The 19,475-nt window shown below is 49.5% G+C and overlaps 2 protein-coding genes across 4 annotated transcripts in view; one reads left to right on the top strand and one right to left on the bottom strand.

Annotated features, from left to right (window-relative positions):
• Window positions 1-19,475, top strand: part of LOC109443560 (thyroglobulin) — a 158,227-nt gene that overhangs the window by 77,918 nt on the left and 60,834 nt on the right. The window lies entirely within an intron of this gene.
• The window catches only part of SLA (Src like adaptor), a 57,242-nt gene that overhangs the window by 2,714 nt on the left and 35,053 nt on the right, over window positions 1-19,475 (bottom strand). For all 3 annotated transcript variants that reach the window (XM_074317166.1, XM_019724113.2, XM_074317167.1), the window contains 5 exons: window positions 10,926-11,025; window positions 10,063-10,149; window positions 7,060-7,163; window positions 4,434-4,565; window positions 270-402 (listed from right to left, as the gene is read on the bottom strand). In XM_074317166.1, the coding sequence (XP_074173267.1) occupies window positions 270-402; window positions 4,434-4,565; window positions 7,060-7,163; window positions 10,063-10,149; window positions 10,926-11,025 (556 nt within the window). The remainder of the gene's footprint in view (window positions 1-269; window positions 403-4,433; window positions 4,566-7,059; window positions 7,164-10,062; window positions 10,150-10,925; window positions 11,026-19,475) is intronic.

Here is a 19,475-nt window from a genome sequence, read left to right as displayed (position 1 = left end):
GTGTGAGGCCTGACGCTGGATCTGCCTCCCAGGGGCAGCGGGATTCTGTGGGTTTATATCTGCTCAGCGTGCCCCCCATTAGGTTTCAGCAGGGCCAGCTGTAACTGGCCAAGGTTTTCATATGCCAGGTTCACACACTGGTTTGGGGATCACATGTATGTGGAGGACACACATACATATGCAGAGACACACACACAGACACACACACACAGATGCACAGAGATACACACACAGACACACTGACATACACATACACACAGACACCTCACCTGGACATCCTCTTCCAGTCGAAGGTCTTTTGGCGCAAGGTGACAGGTGAGTCGGAGGCCTTCACTGCCGGGGAGGCCGTGCTCTGAGTGAGGCAGGGTGTGGTCAGCACACAGCAGAGGCCATCAGCCACCTCTGAGAAGGGAAGCGGACAGCTGGTCAGTGACTGTGAGATGCCACAGCCAGTGTGGGGTGCGGGGCCCCAGGGACCACCCAGTATAGTTCCCTGCTTGTCCCCAAGGGGATACTGAGGCCAAGATTTGAAAGGGGTGTGGCAGGGTTGAGGGTCGTGTGCCCTGAGTACACACTGCACTGATGTGGGTGCAGGCAGAGCGAGGCTTAGGAGCTGGAATCAAACAAACTTGGGTTTGGATTTCAGCTTTGCCCCTGTAGTGAATTACTTTGCACCTCTTTGAGCCTCTCTGTTTCCTCAGCTGCAAAGTGAGGGGAATTGAGCTAATAAGTGAGAGCAGCTGGCAGAGTGTTCGCACAAGGCCCCAGCCTCAATGGTGCCACTCTAAGGCACAGTTCCATCCACTTTGGGGGAAGAACCTCTTGTGTGTAAGAGGGTTCTTTGTACTGTGCTGATTTCCCCAAAGCACAGAGCAGCGTTTAATACAGCACAGTGGGCTAGAGGCATTTGCAGGAAGAAAGGAAGATAAAAGAAACAATAGAAGACAGAAAAGGAAGAGAGAGAGAGGAGAAAGGAGGAAGGCAGGATGGAAGGAAGGGAGGCAGGAAGGAGAGAGAGAGAGAGAGAGAGAAGGAGAGAAGGAGGGGAGGAAGTAAAGACGGGACACAAAGGATAAAAGGCACAGGAAAAGAAGGAGGAGAAAAACAAAGATTTTAAGGCAAAAGAGAGAAAGTAGGAGGAAAAAAAACTGAAAAAGAAATCTCTTTTTCTTTACCCTAGATACTAATCACCAAAAGAATGAAAATTAAATAAATCCATTTCTTTTCCCCTCAGCTGCTATGAAGTGTCTGAGCTGCCAGGGCCCCTCTTCTTTCCGAGAGCATTAAGGTCTGGCCTCCATCTCTTTGGCGCCCTGTCCTAACCCATGTCATCGTGAGAAAGGTTGGTTCTGGCTGTGCTCGGGCATTCTGATAGATGGCGGAAATTCTGCGAGGGCTTATTCAGCTTGAAGACCTCAGTGTTTCTCAGTCACAGGGGTGGATAGAGTGGCCGAGGAAGTAAGACGCCACTGGCCTCCAGTAAGACCGGGCCACCCCCAGCCGGAGCGCACCCGTTACTAGGTCTTAGGAAGCACATTACACCAACGGCAGTCTCTGCCTCCCACCTGATTTATGGAGCTCTGGAGTGTCCTTGCCAAAGAACAAAAGGAAACTGTAGCTGATGAAGCAAACCCAGGCTATCAGAGGGTGGCCGTGAATAACGCCTTGTTCCGCAGTGTTCCGTCTGCCTTTCACCATGAACCTGAATGGCCACCCACACTGGCCCACACTGAGAACTGTGAGATTGGAGCCTGAGGTTAGAGGGAGTTTAATTGGATGTGAGTCTGAAATAATTACCTGTCATGGGTTGGCAATTGAAAGGGCCTCTCAGGTGAGGAGGTGAGGGAGACCAAGTCCGACACAAAAATTAAAGAAATCAGTGTCTGTGGGCAGCTCGGGCGGAGGACTTTGTGACAGTCCTTCCTTAGAAAGGTTACTATTTAGGATGAAAAGGAAAGTTCGGCAAACAGGAAAAGGACTAACACTTCTGGGCACGTGCTGAGCTGGCCTGTCACACTGCACCTTATCCAGCAGTCAGGACTGTTACGCCCATTTTGGGAATTAGGAAACTGAGCGGCCTAGGGTCAAGTCAGGTGCTCAAGGTCACAGAAATGTGACCCAAACCTGTCTCATGGACTCCCAACCAGACACTTGTTTCAAAAGCAACTCATTGCCTCCAAAGCCGGACACAGTTGGCTAATTCTCTCCAATCTCTAGAATTCTCTAGAACACTCATTCCTCACACACCCTTCAATTCCAACTCTCCATTCACAGATCCCATGTTCCCATCCCTTTATTTTCTTGGCCGTATTTTAGAACATATTCGTGTCCCACTGTCTCTCTTCTCTTAGTCGCTGCCGTGCGTGAAATACTTCCGGTGCCAGACGTTTCACACGTGTAATTTTTTTTTTGTGGTGGTGTCTGTGGAGGGTCCTAACAACAATCCTATAAGAGACATTTTAATCCCCATTTCATAGACGAAGAAACCAAGGTTTTGAGATATTAGGGAATTGGCCCAAGGCCACCAGGATAATAAATATAAGCAAAACTGTGAAGCACAGATGTCCGTTGAGACCCTTTAGCGCATGATTTCTCTGATTCTGTGCCTTGAGGAAGAGTCTGGTGGGCGGTAAAATTGGCCACGTTGTTTCTACTTTGGGGTCCCCTGGGGCGCAAGGAGCATATCAGGGTTTACGATGCTGTGAACTGGTGACAGCGATCCATTTACTGACGCCATGGCCGGGAACAGCCTTGGGGGCCTCCCTGGCTGGCATCCTTTTCATGTTTGCTTTTATCTATGCAAAACTTATGGTCTCCACACCTCTCGTATGATTGTTATTAAAAGCCAAACACCACAGCCAGCGTACTCATCATTAGCAAACGCTGACTGTTTCCAGGACTCCCTTCCTCTTTCAGTTTTAGCCAAGCGGCTGGCTTTTCGGGTGTCACAGAAGTAGTACTTGTTATCATTTGTTTTGCACCTGCCATATGCCAGGCTGTGTCGCACGCGTCACGTGAAGGATCATGTTTGACAGTCGTTAACAACCACCTGCCCGGGGCTGCTTGCGTCCACCTTCCCTGGATGGGGCCCTGAGTCCAGGGGCGGTGGGGTGTTTGTGCCGGGTCTCATGTCTCCCACGTGGCCGTTCCTCCTGCACAGCCTGCATTTGTCACAGGCCAGGTGTGGTAACCCAGGCCCCTTAGACTCCTCCTTTCTCCTTGAAATACCCTTTCAAGACCCCATACCCCTCAGAACGTTAGCAAAGATCCCCAGGGCTGCAAGGTCAGCCCTCCTGAACCTGGAAGGGGCAAGATGCTAACAACGGGAAAGCGTCTCCTTCTCTTTCTCCCTCCAATATGCGGGGGCGGGAGGGGGAAGGAGACAGCCGGCTGAGGACGGGTGGCAGACGTTTAGTAGGAGGCACATTTACGTGCCAGGCAGTCTCCCCAGCACTTTCCGTGCACTAACTCCATGAATTCTCACTCCATCCCCAAGGTAGGAACCATTAGCATCTTCACTACACACAGAAGAAAAGGAGACACAGAGGTGAACAATGAGCCCAAGACTGCCCCAAACGTCTGGGATATGAACACAGTCATTCCAGAGCCAACTTTTACAAACTTAGCCAGCTTTTTACTGTTTCTCCCTCTTCCGTAGGGTAAAATTCCAACTCCCGACCTGGCATTCGGGCCTCTCAGTCTAACTCAGATTGTTTTCTTCTGACTCTACACTCTCCCATCACCTCCGTCAAAACCATGCTCTGCTTTCAGTGTCTTGTGAACACTGTTTGCCCTGGTCTGCGTGGACCATTTGCACCTCTCTCCTGGGTCCGGGAAGGACACACGAATGAGTGAAGTACAATGCTCGGTCTCTAAGAGCTTGCTGGGAAACACAGAGGAGAACACAGACCACTAGGCCGCAAGTCGGAGCCTGCAGAGTTCTAAAGAGGCCCCTGGCATCTCTGGAAGCAGAGACAGCAGGCGATCAATCCTAACTCCTGCAGCTTCTACAAGGAGGGGACTCTAGTTGGCTGGCGTGAAGGCTCAGGAGGGTGTTGACATGCAGAAAAGTGGAAACGAGTGGCATTTCCAAACAAAGCCCCAGAGGCCTGCAAATGTATGACCCACTTAAGGAAGTGCAAGCTGTCTGCAGATGTGAATGTTAAGGGCAGTTTGATTTGTTTCATTTGCAGGAAGAGAGAGGGCGAAGTTGAGATGAGCCGTGTTTTAGTTACTTAGGCGGCATTCAATGGCAGTCCCTTTCAGCCTGAGATTTATAATCTGAGTTAGTAAGAAAAGCACATAGCAAGCAGGCAGGATGGGCAGAGAGTGAAGTAAATCACCTGCAGGTATTGATGACCCACATGCATCCTAGACTGGGGCACTTAGGAAAGAGGGGCTTCACTGATTGGTCCCGATGGAGTGTTTCTTACCGGAATAGTGATTCACCAGGTCTTCCAGGCACTGGAAGGTGAGCCTTGGGGAAATGTAATACCAGTTGTTGGGCAGGCGGAAGATCCGGTAATGCTTTACCTGCCGATGTCTCACCGAGAGAGAGTAGAAACCTGTAGGGAGTGGGTGGTGAGTCCGTCGCATTGCACATGTCCCCACACAAGGGTGGCCGGCCGAGGAGCTTGCCACCACGAGGTGGAGAGATTTTCTCAGCCTCGTGACATGACTGTCCATTTGGGAAAATCAAGACGTGACATGATGATGACACCTAGACATGCACTCTTGTGTTTTAAGCCACAGGCACGAGAACCCCATCTGCGTGGATGTAGCTCACTCTTTAGAGACCATGGGAGCACGTCATTTCAATAGCCTCATTCATTAACCACGTGGCAATACAGGTTTTCAAGTGCACAGGCCTAGTCTGTTTGGAGAGGTTACCATTTGGGATGCTTCTGCATCCTCTGTGGGTCCCGGGGCCCGATGAGATGATAAGAGTTGGATTGCACCCATAGGTCAGGACCTGTGGCCATCCTTGGGTCCTTCCCAAGTACTCTCTCTAAGATAGCTGTGCTGCCATCTTCCTTCCTGTCCCACCAACGCCACCGTACCACACCTACAGTTATGCCCCCATTTCCTGGTCCCTACTCTCTCTGCCTTATGCTTTGTGTTCTCAGAAATTTGGAAGCAGTGGCAGTGCAGACATTTTTCGGAGTCTCCCTAAGAAACATGTAAAATGTGTTATTCCTCCTTCAGTGCCGTTAGAGCAATGACCCAATAGGGGTCAACAACAGCAGAAGCTGGGGCAAGTGTCTGCACCTCTCTCACCCTTGATTTTCCCAAGTGGACAGTGAGAGGCTTGGACTCCAGTCATGTCTGAGAGCCCTTCCTGCTGTGTCTTCTGGGGTCCCTGGGGTGCCAAGGCTCACAAGGCAGAGGGAGGGGGAAGGTACTAGATTTGACCGCATCTGTGTTGTATGTGCTGGGCTGGGGGCTCAATTATTTCCAAGCAACATGTCCATTAATTCTCAGAAAGACCCGGGATGTATTGTCCCCAAATATTTTGTAGATGGAGGAACTCGGGCTCAGAGCCCCTAAGGGACGTGGCCAGCGGCACGCGGCTTGGAAATGGCCGACCTGAGGCTGGACACTTGTCCTGAGAAGGCCTCTTACACTAGCGTGGCTTGCACTAGGCTTGGCCCCAGGCCTGCCCTGGTAGCGACTTCCGGTAATGTCAACGGGCACTGGAAGTACAGTGCACAGGTCAAGGGTGGCAGTGGAAACTTGCAAGAACTTTGCATACCCAAGGAAGCAGAGACTGCCACTCCCACTCCGGCCCCGCCCGCTGCAGAGCCCCCACCTGATGGCATCTGTTTTCAGATTAGCTGCTACCTCAAACTGGGTTCTCCTAGCTCGGCCATGTCAGCTTCCAGGCTCTGGGTCTGGGTCCCCTGCCTCGGGGGACACTGGGACATGCACAGGAAGTTTGCCTTTGCTTTATCTTGCTCCAGTGCATTGTTTTTGAGAGAAAAGTTGTTGGATGTTTTTTGATCGCACGTGATGGCCCCTGCCTCCCCAAAGTAAGGCTGCTGCTCATTTTGTGAAGGGCTCCAGCAACTCGCAGCTTGGCGCTTAGCAGGTGCACGGGAAATAACTCTCAGATGCTGTCTTTTCTTTGATAGCGAGTGTACAAGAAGCAGGCTAAGAACTTGAAAATACCTTTTGCATTTAAGAAGCTATTGTTATTCTTCCTTAGTCTGGGGAAGCCCAAGCTGTGAAGTGTTTTGCTCCTGTGCATTTACGTAGGTACAACATCTGAGACACCGTGCTAAGCCCTTTCCCGCTGTTAATCACGTGTTATAGGTAAGGGAGCCTAGGCTAAGACAGAGGAGGTGACTTCTTAATAATTCGTACAGACAAAGCCAGAAGGCCCTGCTCTGAACCATGAGAAAGCCCTGCTATGTTGTCCCCACTGAATTACCGAACGCGTAGAACGTGAGGAAATTAATAATCCTAAAGATCGGGGTGAGAACCTAAGAGTGTGCATCTGCTTTCCTGATTCTCGAAGCCGTCTGATTGCGTTGTAGGGTATAGCGGGAACTAGCGCTGGGGGTCTCCTGTGTAGCGAGAGCCCTGCAGACATCATTCCATTTGAATTGCTCCACAACCTTCCAAAGGAGGGGTTTTCTCCCCATTTCACAGATGGGAAAACTGAGCTCAGAGAATTTAAGAGGCCTGCCCCAGTCACAGAGCCTGAGAGCGCGGGCCAGGCTTAGTCCGGAGCCCATGCTCTCTGCTCAGGTGCTGCCCACACCGTGGGGTGTTCACTTTTCTTCTCAGTTGGTGGGAAATTTTCCACCAGGAGTCGGCAGGGCCTGATATGGGTCCAGGCCCGTGGCAGTGCCCCAGCAGGTCCCCACTACCTATTTCTAGTCCCCTGGCTTTGACGCTGGCCTCACCGGCGGTGCGTAGGCTGCAGGGAGCTCACAAAGGACCGATTTGCGTGTCCCGTGGGAGGAGGGAAGATGAGATGTGTCATGAGTCAGGCGGGAGGCAAACCTGCTTGTGTGTGTGACCCAAGCCCAGAAAGCTAGGTGGAAAGCCGCTCACCTTTCTTCGTCTCACTCTCTCTGATCATGAAGGAACCAATCTTTGTGTCTGGCAGCTGCAGCAGCTCCTCGGCCTTGTCTCTGCCCAGCCCTTCAAACAGCCAGCTGTGGAGTAGGAAGGCAGACGTGAGTCTCCCAAGCATAGCCACCCTCCAGAAGACAGGTGGGGTGTGGAAATTAAGATCGAGAGCCAGTTAACATACAATGCTGGGATTGAGAAGAGGAGGGAGGTCGACTCTCCACCCATTCATACTTTTAATCTTGGAAATAAAATTCCTGAGGACTTACTGTAGGCCAGGTATCGCACTGGGTAATGAGGAACCAGAGGTGCATAAGACACCTTTGTCATCCCGTTTCTCACTTGCCAGCCGGCCTGTGCCCGTTCTGTGTTGTGTGATACATCGGCATTCTACATGTGACAAGGTCCCTGTTTGGTAGTTTGTTTAATGTCTATCTCTCTTACAATCTAAATACCTGCCCCCTCCCTCACCACCCCATGAGGGCAGGGGCTGTGTCTGTCATTTTGGGTTTTGCCTTTGCATCCAGGTTTTTGACCTTGGTGTATATCTGTGAATGAATGAATGAATGAATGAATGAATGAATGAATGAACGAACGAACACAAGAAGGAAAAAAAGAAAAGGTGGTGCATAATTCCACCAACTTAACAAGCTCCACTTTGCATCCATTACATTTCCTTCTTGGCCTCTCTTTCCCAACATATTTTTAACACAGGTGTCATTGCACTGTGTGTTTAGTGTTTCTGGCTTTTATTCGCTAGTTAAAAAAAAAAGCTGTTTTAATACTGTAGCCCAGCATCCAGTGGAACGCTCACGTTCCACAGGAGACCCGACATCTTTGAGAACGTTTTAGAAAGCAGCTGTGCACAAAGGGACCTATGCTCTCTGTGGAAGGGCCCTCCCTCCTGTCTCAGAGCAGGCCTGGCCAGACCTCTGTGTGGAAGGACGTGCTTTGTTAGCAGTCGGTGGGCGTGTACGCAGAAGCATTCGCACATCCCTTTTGAACGGTCTCTGTATTTCAGTGAATGGACCGTGGCTTCTCATCGCCAGGTCTGAAGTAGCGCGTGCTATGGCGAATATGAATACTCTGCCGTTTTGTACCCTTTAACATGCCCCATGGCAGCACGCAGGTCGTTGAAGGGCTGACTGGGTACTTCTGAAACAGCACGTGTGAGAAGACCCACAGACATAACATCGGATGCCACTTATTTAGGGACTGGGCTCCAAAGTGCTTTGTTGTTAAGATCGGGATTCTGCCATATTTGGCCAAATCGTCCAACTATTTCCATAGTTCTGCACAATGTATGGCATATGAATTCTCTGACAAACATTCATCCTTTCAAGTCCTGCCATGGAATTCCACTTATAAAAATGAAGACAATAGAACAATAACCATAACAAGAGCCGTATATAAATACTGTGCGGGCCACACACCATACTAAGCACTCGAAATCTCCTCATATCAACCCCCTATGACACGTGGTATTATTTCCCTTTCACCAGTGAGGACACCGAGGGTCAGAGGGATTACTTTATCCAGGTTACCCCACACTAGCAACTCATAGAGCTCGAAATGGAATATGTCTTTCTGGGACGTCCAATTCTGTAACCTCTGTGCTGCCCAGCCTCTCTTCCAATTAGATGCTTTTAGGATATTTATTGCATCGACTAGATTGGAAGCCCCATAGGGTCACAATTACATCTTATTCCTCTGGGCTCCTGCCCATTCCCAGCTCCTGACAGCATTCAGCGTCTGTAGCACGGAGGTGTCAATGCAGGTTTGCTACATGAATGAATGGATCAGCGGCACACAGCTGAGTTAGAAGCGTCACGTGACTCGCGTCTCTCCCAGAGCATAACTCTCACAGCAGCTACTGCCCCACTTCTGCTCATCGTCATCGTCCTAAGTACAGCAATAGCTTTGACATTCACGATCAAAATCTGTCGCACTGCAGGTAAATGCACTGAATTGCGTTCTGTAAGATAGACAGTTATGTCTGCCGCACCGGGAGAGCGTGGGGCGTGCAAAGTGCTTCTCTGAATGTAAGGCAGTTATTTCTGGACCCCTTTAAATAAAAGGGATCCTCCCTCCCTTCCTATATCGTGTGCACTTCTTTGTCGAGGTCCAGCCTCGGCAGGTTGACAGATGAGGAAACTGTGGTTCGAGAGATTCAGTAAGTTTTCTAAGGCTCTTCCGAGGAAGGCCAGAGTGGAGCCACACACCCTGCAGCCTGGTGTGCTGGCCTCCAAACCATCCACCATGCAAACGGCCTCTGCCACAGCCACAGCACCGCCGGCAAAGCTGTGTGCGCGTCTTCTCATCCTCTACGCCTACCTTCTAAACGTTTCTCCTTTCCTGCTCGACTTCTCCCTCTGCCACCTTGGGTCTATAAGCACTTTTGGCAGTAAGCGTTCTCTGCGTTCTGGATGCGATGTGATAATATAGCTAATAGGTGTGGAGTGCTTACGGGCATTGTTCTGAGAACTACCCAGATTTCATCCCATCTCGTTTTCCTAGCAACTCTATACGTTGGTCATATTATTATATATTCTTATCTCTGTCATTCTGTATCGTCATCTCTATATGATAGGCAAGGAAAGGAAACCAACGCACAGAATGTGGAGTGGCTTGCCCACTGTCACATAGCCAGTAAGTGACAGAGGCAGGATTTGAACCTCGACAGTGACTTTTAGCCACTGCATCACGCTGTGTCCTGTAATAGTTCCTTAGTGTTTATGTTCCAGCAACATCCAGTTAGAGCTCAGAGGTCTAAGCCCCTTCATCTTACTGATGGGGAAACGCAGTCTTAGATGGGGAGGGGCTGGCCCAAGTGGCACCCTCGTTTAGGAACCGAGCTACGAGTAGACGGACCCTCTCCAATCAATGCCTTTTGCCACTGTACCAGGCTGGCCTCTCTCTTCTCAAATGTATGAGTCCCTCGCACAAGTATCATGCTGCATTGGTACCCCTTGAGAATGTACTCACCCATGGTAAACTCTGGCCACACATATTCCAGGAATGTAACTCTCTCGACCAGTGCTGAGAGACATGGCTTTCCACCAGCCCCCTTCACTGTAAGAACAAGCACAGGTAGGAAGAGGGTGGGTAGGTGAATGGCAAAGCGAACGGATGAAGGAACAGGGTCGTCAGATTGAACCCAGGGCACGTCGGGAGCTTCTTTTTTAAGATCTATCATTGACCCAAATGTCTCCATATGGAAATTCAGTTTTAAGTATATGCCCTCCTTCCAAGCTAAACAGGAAATCTTCCCACAGACTGACAATAGCACATTTCAGAGCTCTGCAGCTGACGTTCCACATCTGGGGGCTTTTAAAACTAAATGTTTACTACACTGCTTGGCACCCTGTGATGTAACCAAGATCATATCGTATATCTGTATCGATGAGGATTTAAATAAAAGGGGCTTAGAGCCCCTATTCTTTCTATAGCTTATTTTGACTCAGAGAGAGATAACAGACTAGGAGCCAATATGTTTTGCTTGCCATCAGAAGCCTTTTCAGACCCCCGAGTCCGGAGTGGTGTGTAATCTCAACACTGCACATATGGTGGGAGATGAGGCCAATAGGAGAAGCAGAGTTGGGATCATAAAGGGCCTCAAAAGCCATTAAGGAACTTACATTTTATCCAGTAGGCCCTGGGGAGCCACAGGAGGTCGTAGAGCTCTGGCAGCAATCAAAGGATTAAGCATTAAGGCCTCTGTCTCATCTGGCAGTAGGGCCAGGGCCCACAGGGAATTGGGCAGCTATAGCTCACATCTAACGAGTCCCACCCAAATCGAGTTCATCCTTCCTGAGGGCGCTTGTAAAAGTTTTGGAAAGCTAACTCACTCAGAAATCACACGCAGTTTCTCCCCTTGGCGGAATATTGGGGGGCTGATGTCAGGAGATGGGTAATCACTCAGCACAGCCAGGAAGTCGCTCTCCAGTCCTGGGGAAACAACAGGAAAGGGTGTTATTTTTCACAAGGAGCTGGAAGGAGGCCCTGGGAGGGGCACGTGCAAAGGTGAGTCCCTCTTGGGGACTTTTCTGCCCCAGACACCTGACTCGTTTCGAAACAGCGGTTTATAGCAGGCCCCTCCTCTCTTCAGGGATGCTTGAAGGAACGCTGGGCATCAGGTCGCCTACTCCCGCACTGCTGCCCAGCATCCGGTGGGATGCCCACTGTCAGCTCACTGTCCAGAGCTGACCTTACTGGGCCTGCCTTGGCCCTGAATTTGGCAACTCACGAGATACGTCCTTAGGGGCTGCCCCCACATCCACTGCTCCATGTAACCTTGGGCAAGTCCCAGAACGTCCACTAGACTTAAGTCCCCATCTTTAAAATGCAGCTAATGATACCTCATTCCAGGGTCCTTACGAGAGGGGAATGACACTGTGCAGCACCTTGTAAATGATACGGGGCTCTAAAAACATCCCTTCTTGTTTTCATTGCCTCAGGTGCCCTCTCTGGGCATTGAGGGCCCCACATCTATAAATTGGGGGGGGGGGCAGTGTTAGAGGTTCGGCTACATGAGTTCTCAGGACCCACCAGGACCGGAAGACACTAACTCTGAGACTCAGTAAAGCATCTGTTTCTTGCAGAATATAAGGCACCACGTTAGGGAATGTATTTAATAGGGTTTTTGGGGAGGGGGTAGAAGAAAATTAAGTACTTTCATCCTATGTATATTGAAAGTAATTCTGGTGAAGTTTTAGAAAGGAAAGCATGCTATCACACGAGTACAGCTTACTGTAGAGGACAGATACAGTGATAACATGTGAATTTGCTTTTCGGCACAAAGCAAAATCCTTGTTTGACACTCTTAGTGATTTGCCATCATTCAGATGCATTAAATGCGGGGTAATGTTGGGGTACATTTTGGGGGAAATAATATACCTTACAAATCAGCAAATATAGTAACTGTTTGCTACATTTATCATTCTATCTGCTGGCTGGACATCAGAACTCAAAATCTGGGGTAACATATGGATTCATTCATCAGCATTCACTGATCACCTCCCATGCACCAAGCATGAGCCACACAGCAAACCAAGTCTTCCTGCTCTGATACAACTCAATTCTAAAACTACACAAATATTTGTAGGAGGGGCTGTTCCCTGTCCCCTTCACCCAAGGAAAATCTGAAGAAATCCAGTACTCGGGCATGGCAGGCTTGGTGGCCCAAACAGGCCACTTCCTAGGATCCCGACACCCCCATGCTGGGCTCACTAGACTCTGCCCCTTACAACTCACAGGAGTATGTCGTACAGTTTCCAACTCACCCGCCTCTGGGAAGACTAGAACGAGAGCTTAGATAGTAGAATGTGTAAGAAAGACAAATGAGGCTGTTTGGCAAAGGATTTGTCTATCAATTGATAAATGATAAGAAGCAACTTATCACCATAGAGCTGCTTACGGAAATGTCCTGTGCACTAGGGGAAGCTGAGTCACAAAGAGTAACCATTCCTGGAGGTGAGAGGGAAGCTGAAAGTGATGTATACGGTGGTTGTCGCCACTGACAGGGCTCGGGGCTCACGGCTCACGGGAAGGAGCCGTGGCAGCCCTGGAAAGGCTGACTCAGTGAGGCCACTGACCTTCCCTGAGCCTGTGGGGACACCTCCCTCCCATTCTGCTTTGTGGAATTAACGAAAGTGCTTCTTCCTTTGTGTAGCCCACACCCGGCCCCACTGATTCCAGGCAACGCTGATGTGTGTGCTGGGCTTGAAGCCACAAGCCCCGAGTTCTACTAAGAAGTGGATCTAGATTTTGTGGAGCATGACGCTTATGCAAATTTAGAGGTCCTTTGTAAGAAAAAGAACACGACATTGTGAATAGAAAATTATGTATAGGCCCTAGGAAGGGGGCGGGCCTAGTGCACACAGTTTTTTTTTTTTTTTTTCTCTTCTCAGTTTTCTGGTAAATCCCCCAATTAATTCTGAGGCTGAATTTTCCAGTCCAGGTGTGGACACATCTTTCCCCACTCAGGCCTGGGTTAGTCTGGAAATGAGTGGTGGGAAACTGCCTTCATGGTAGAAAGCTGGACAAATGGCCCCATATCTGAAGAGACCACTTACTAATACAGTCTCCATAGCCTCTGGAGCAGTTTGACAGAGCAGTTGTGTTTTTCTCAACTTGTCAGTTTCCCCATCCTCAGAGCCTGCAAACAGGCTGTTCCCTCTGCCGGGAACACACCCCATCCTCCCCCCTCTCATCCCTCTCACCTCCATCAATCACAAGTCCCCAGAGGGGAGGTTTTCCTGATATGCCCCCTCTCGGCCCCTACACTTTCCCTCTGAGGCAGTTTGTCCAGGTCAGGTGGTAGCTTTGTATTTGTGTGACTATCAGAAATGACTGAGCTGCAAGTGGAGCTGTCTGGTAGCCCCAGCCCCGCACCATGTCTGTCCCACCAAGGATGTTCATGGCAGCTTTAGCGAATGAAAATGCAGAGGTCCCTGCCCTACTGGGCCCTTCATCCAGCCGTTGTTTTTAAAATAATCAGGACAAGCCAATGTGATTTGTGGCGGGCAGCATGGCAGGCAGTCATCATGGAACCAGCCCCTCGCGGAAAGCAAGTGTCTCTGGGAGAGGCACAGCATTTGTATCTGTGAGGATAATAGAACCCTGAACTAGACTGTGTGTCCACAGAGGGGTTGGAGCTTTGATCTCTGATTCAAGGTTAAGACTGTGAAACAAAGCAACTGACTGTTTTTCCTAACGTTAAAAATCGAAAACTAGCAGAAACAAAAAGAAAAAGCAAAAACTAGCAGAAACAAAAATAAAACCCCAGGATAAAAGCAATTGTTTCAATAGGGGAAAGAGGCTGATGGAGAGTTTCAGTTTCACAATAGCAACATTGAATTTCCTGTGAGTTTCCCCTATGAATGATGTTTTTATAGCTGTAACACTTAAATATCACTGAGAAAAATCTTTTGCTCAAAGGTAATCGTCCTTTGCGAGGGATCAGGCCCAACCCAGCGTCTGAAAAACTGAAGACAAAATCCGTGGAAAGTATTGAAGTTTGGTTTGTAGGATCCAAAGGTCTTCTCTGAGCTTTGGTCCCTATAGTGAAATAAATGCACCTAGAAAATTTAAATTTGCTCCTAGAGTTCACACATATTGTCATGTGCTCCTGGAGCCCCCTGGCTTGACGGAGAGCCGAGCATTTGAGTTAAGACAGGTCAGTGAGTGACCCGGAGGAGTGCTGAGGTACTCTGTGAGATTATTGCTGACATAAGGTAAGAAAACAAATTAAGTGAAGAAATATGTGCCAGGCACGAGAGGAGAAACCCAGAGAGAATTTTCAGAACAGAGATTGGGCTTTGAAATCAATCAGACGTGGCTTCAATTCTACCTCCGCTGCTTAATAGCTCTGCGATTTGGGAAGAGGTTTATTTTTAACTAATCTGAGCTCGATTTCTTCATGCATAAAAATGGGAAATATCAAAATTGCCTCATGATCGGGTTAGGACACAAAAGGCAGCATAGAAGTCAGCGTGGCCTCAGTCAGGGCCTCTAGCACCATTTTTACGTGATGGGTTGGGGTTATCACTCCATCATCCAAAACCCATTTCAGCCAACAGTGTCCTAAATTTTCCAAAACCTCTTAGTCACATATATTTGAAAATATTCTTATCTGTTAAAAGCAATCTCCATTTGGTGAGAACAGAACATGAAATTCAAAAGACCAAATAGTTGCTGATAGCTCAACTGAAGAGTGACTCAGATTGAACAAAATGTGCAAAAGTGTAAAAATAGGAAATGGATCCAATAAAGGAAGGAAACCCAGGCAGAACTTACTAGCCACAAATATCACTTGGTCAAAAGAGGACAAGCTCTCTTTTTTTTTTTTTTTTTGCATTATTATTCCTTAGAGTATTGTTACTATTTCTTTTTAATTTTTCTTTCAGTAGATCTCATTTATAACCATCCAGCAAAACGAGGCATTCATGACTTCTAATGCTCCTTATGGAACATATATTCTTATTTAAAGGGGGAAGAAACCAAGGCTGGGGGAGTTTTTGTAACATATCTAGGAGACATCCTAAAGATTTTTAAGCTCATGGTCATGTCACTAAGCCACATAGCTCTCTGTGGCATTTAATTACCAGGTTCTCCCCAGGTTAACACTTGATTGTGACAGGTTGGGACAAAGTCTGATTTAAATGAGGCTTCGCAGTTGGTCCAAGCAGCTCAGTGTAGCTGGTGGGCAAGGAACTAAACAGCCCAGTGGTTTCAGCTTCTGCTTGCTCGTATAGCACCTGGAATCATACCCAAGCTCCTGGCCTCCAGAGGAGTCAAAGCAGGCCTTACTTTTCACATCTTTCACAAGAAATACATACACATACCACCAACCAGATAGGATTAGGCCTGATACAAAGGTCTACCCAGTTCTGCTGGTTACCACGGAGCATGGGTTATGCCTGTGGGTCCTGTACTGTGGGCTGGAGAGTGAGACACAGGGTCCAGAAAGCTCTTTTCTGTCCAAAGCCTTGGTGTCTCTGTTAGATGGGGCAGATTGGGAGGAAGTAGACCTGAAGGCTCGTAGATGCTACAGCAAGCTGGGGAGAACTGCCTAAGAACACACACTAAGTTGAGGGCCTGGTCTCAAAAGCAGGTAACCTGTCAACAGAGGAAATAAGACTCTGCTGTCAGCCACCAGCTCTTCTTGTCACAGCTGATTGCCACCTGCCCTCCTACTTACTTACTAAAGCTTTTCTTTATGTCAGTTCACTTTTTAAAAAATCGTAAGTCCCATTGTCAGCAATGAAATTATGGGTTCGATGGACTAGTTATTCTTTTGTATCATATCCATTCAATGTACAATGATGTAAAAGTTGAACGGACGTGTCACAGGACCAACTCGACTTAGGTACCCGCAGCGGGATAAAACTCAGATGGGAAACCGAGTCTAGTGAAAGATCTGAGCTGCGTTCTTGTCTGTGAATCCCTCACAAGGCACTGCATCTGGTGACTATGCCGTCACTCATTCGTGAGAGCGCCCATCCCCTCTCAGAACACGGGAGCTTCTGGAAAGTCCACCCTCTCCAGGCCTGTCATGTGGGGGTGAACACAGGGGCTCTAGATTCAGGCCACCTGGCTTCGAATCCGGCCGTCTCCTTCTGAGCTCTGTAGCCTCGGGCAGGTCATTAAACCTTCTTGTGCCTCAGTGCCCTCCCCTGCGCAGTGGAGATGGCAGTAGTGACTGTTGTGAGGATGAAGACGTGATGTGTGTGGGGCACTTGGAATTGTGTCTGGCACACTCTGAGCACCAAGCAACTCTAATCACCCCTGTTTCACAGATGAGAGCAGGGAGTCACTCAGGGGACAAACAGTCTCTCGTCGCTTGTGTGTTAGGGTAGGAGCCGTTCTAAAAGCAACGTCTGCGGTCTGCAAGGGTTAGGGGGCTTACGATGCACCAGACGGCTTGTGAGAAATGGGGCGTGCTGCTCAGGCCCACCATCACTGGATTTTAATTGGCAGGTCTGGGGTGGGGCCCAGGAATCTGCATTTCGATGACTTCTCAGGGCATCTGAGGCAGGTGGTCTGAGAACCACTCACTGAGAAGTGCCATGCTGGGTCTGAGACTTCCCTTCCCCCTTCTTCCTCCCCAGAGCCCCACCCACCCCTTTTTTCCACCAGGGCAGCACCCTTGATGGTATGTAAATATCCTGCTTAGCATTATTTCCATCCTTGCACAGAAAGGGGTCTGAACAGTGTCTGGGTTTGCATTTCCACCTCTGTCAGTGAGATCTCACTTTAGGTCAGGGCGATAAGACGGGAAGAAATGAACAGGGGGAAAAGATCACAGCCGTGTGGCTGAACTCTCTTTTTAAGGTGGGAAATATGCTGTGCCACGGCTGCTCACGTCTCGTTCACGTCTGTACCACGCGTGTCTAGCACAGAGCAGTAGACTGAAATATGTGTAGAGAAAATGAGCTATTTTGGATGCTTTCAAAACAAGTCATGGACTCCCCAATTCTGCCACTTTGAAACTTTTTGAAGGGATGGCCATTAAGACAGAGCCTCGTGCAATGGGATAACCCCAAATGGGGTTTAAAACATAGTGATCCCACCCACATGTGTCAGGTAGCTCCTCTGTGCTGTGCGATGGCTGAGAAGGAGGGCTTGGTTTCCATCCGAGAGCTGCGTCCCCTCTCGTGGGAGACGAAGTGAGCGACCTAAGGTCACACAGCTTCCAAGGACGATATCAGAGGCCCAACAAGGTCATTAGTCTGAGATCTGCCCTATTTCCTTACATTCTGCTACCTCTGTGGGGTTTGTGGTACTAGTCTGTGGGAACAGCCAAATCAGGAATGTTCTGACCAGCTTAGTTTAGGAGAAAACGGATGGGCAAAGTCACAGTCAGAGGCATTCACAGGCCTGGTTGGGGGAAGGACGAGCTCCCGAAAGTTCAGGAAACTTGTTTGTCTAGAAGTCAGCAGGTTGGCCTCCTGCTAGTCACCATGCAGACCCAGTGGCCTCTGGGGCTTAACTCTCCACCGTTCAGGCTCAGTCCAAGGGAGTTCTGATCTCACGATGGCCTGAAGCCATCAGTCTCCTGCTGCCCCTCCAGGCATCTGAGAGGAACCAAATGAGCAGACAGCTTTGTTCGCTGAGTAGATGCTTGTTCCATGAAAACCCGAGCCCCGTGCTTCGTTTGGATAAAGACTAATTAATGCACCTGCTGCATTGTCTTTTCCCTTGTTCTAGTAGGTGTCAGAGAAAGGAGGAAATCGTTGGGACTGATCGCAAGGGAAACTTTTCAGGGGTGGGGGATGGAAAAGCCACCCGCCAGTGCTTGATGTGGTTGCCTGGGTCACAAACTGGGTACGACCTGGGGAATTCTCTAACCAGGGGGTGGAGGGTAGGGAGACCCCTCTACCTCCTTTTATTGAGGTGACCCCCCACCCACACAGTGGAAAAAGAGAAACTTATTTCATGACGATTTGCATTTAAAAAAATAAAGGCAAATGAGCAAGTCCTTGGAGGCCCATGTTTTCATGGGGTTCGCTCAAGCATGCTACTCCCTCAGCCCCAGTGTGAGAGGTGACCACACAAGATGGATTTGGTGGGCGGGGGCCTCCTGAGCTGGCCAGGGCCCTCGATCTTACAGTGTCAGTTTTCTAGAAGTGGCCATGACTCGGGGAGAAAGCTATGATGTGTGCCGGTTTGGAGAAGGTGGGCGAAGGGGCCCCAGCGACAGTAGGTGCTGAAGCGCTGCACACAGCTCTGAGCTTTGCATGGGAGGCCAGGGGCCCTCGCTTCTCAGGGCCCCCTGGGCATGCACTCTGTTCTGTCTCCTTTGTCCCGAGCACCATTCTCTTTTTCCCCTCTTAGGTTTGGGGACGATAGTGACTGGGCTAGGAAGGAGAGCCACTAGACGCGCCCTGCATCTGACTTGAGTCGGGGCAGAGCAGCTGAGACTCTGCACGCTCCCTCGAGGGCGTCTGAAGGGCCATGGGACCCTGTGTAACCTGGGTGTCTCCATTTTGGAAGAAGTGAGAAGGCTGCCTTTTCAAGGGGCTCCAGAAGTTGTTGAGGGAGCAGTGGACAGAGGCCGGGCAGGAGCCTGACTCTGTCCACTCTCGTGTGGAGCTGCGGCTTGGCAGGCCTTGTGGAGGACGTCGGACGTGTGAACTTTGCCCAGTGCGGTGATGAAGGGAGGACAGGGAGTCAGGTGTGCTCACCTGTCAGGAGCGGGCGGCCAGGCCCCGAGTGCTGTGATGTCACATGGGAGACTCCCCCTGAGGACACCCCTGGCCACCCCCTTCCCAACTCCCTACAGGACCCACCCAGTGTGCTCCCCAACACCCTGACTAGGAAATAAAGGCCAGAGTGTTAGACGCACCCGGCACCATTGAATCCGAAAGCGATGGGTTTTACGGTCAGGCTTTGCTTTCTGGTGGCTGCTATCCTCTCCCAGCTCTCTGGCCAGCCCCCGAAGGCCTGTAGCTTTGGGCGTCTGCCTCAACCTGGTATCTCTGGGAAAAGCTGACTTTTGTCATCACTGATTAACCGGTGATGTTGTGCCCTCCCCTAGAATGACTGGCCCCTGTGATCCCACCAATGGAACCCAAGCGGTCCTTCATTTTCAGGAGGATTTCTTAGAGCTGGCATCTAACTTTATAAAGTTACACCAAAAAAGCCCTAGCAGAGCTTTGATAATGCATCTTACATACCCCAATATTATTATACCCATGATAATATCACAGCCTGGGCTGGCAGGGTCTGGTAAGCAAGAGCCTGGCCTGGGTTGGACATATAACTCTACAAATAGTTAATGAGACACATTAGATTCTCTTTGTGGACCTCAGTTTCCCCCACCTATAAAATAAAGGGATTAAACCAGCCTTCTCGAAGGTCCATCACAAAATGCCACCAAATCAGCATCCTTCGGG

Source organism: Rhinolophus sinicus, linkage group LG12, assembly GCF_036562045.2.
Source record: "Rhinolophus sinicus isolate RSC01 linkage group LG12, ASM3656204v1, whole genome shotgun sequence".
NCBI lineage: Eukaryota > Metazoa > Chordata > Mammalia > Chiroptera > Rhinolophidae > Rhinolophus > Rhinolophus sinicus.
The sequence above is the reverse complement of the archived record's forward strand: the minus strand, read 5'-3'. Positions and strand labels throughout refer to the sequence as shown.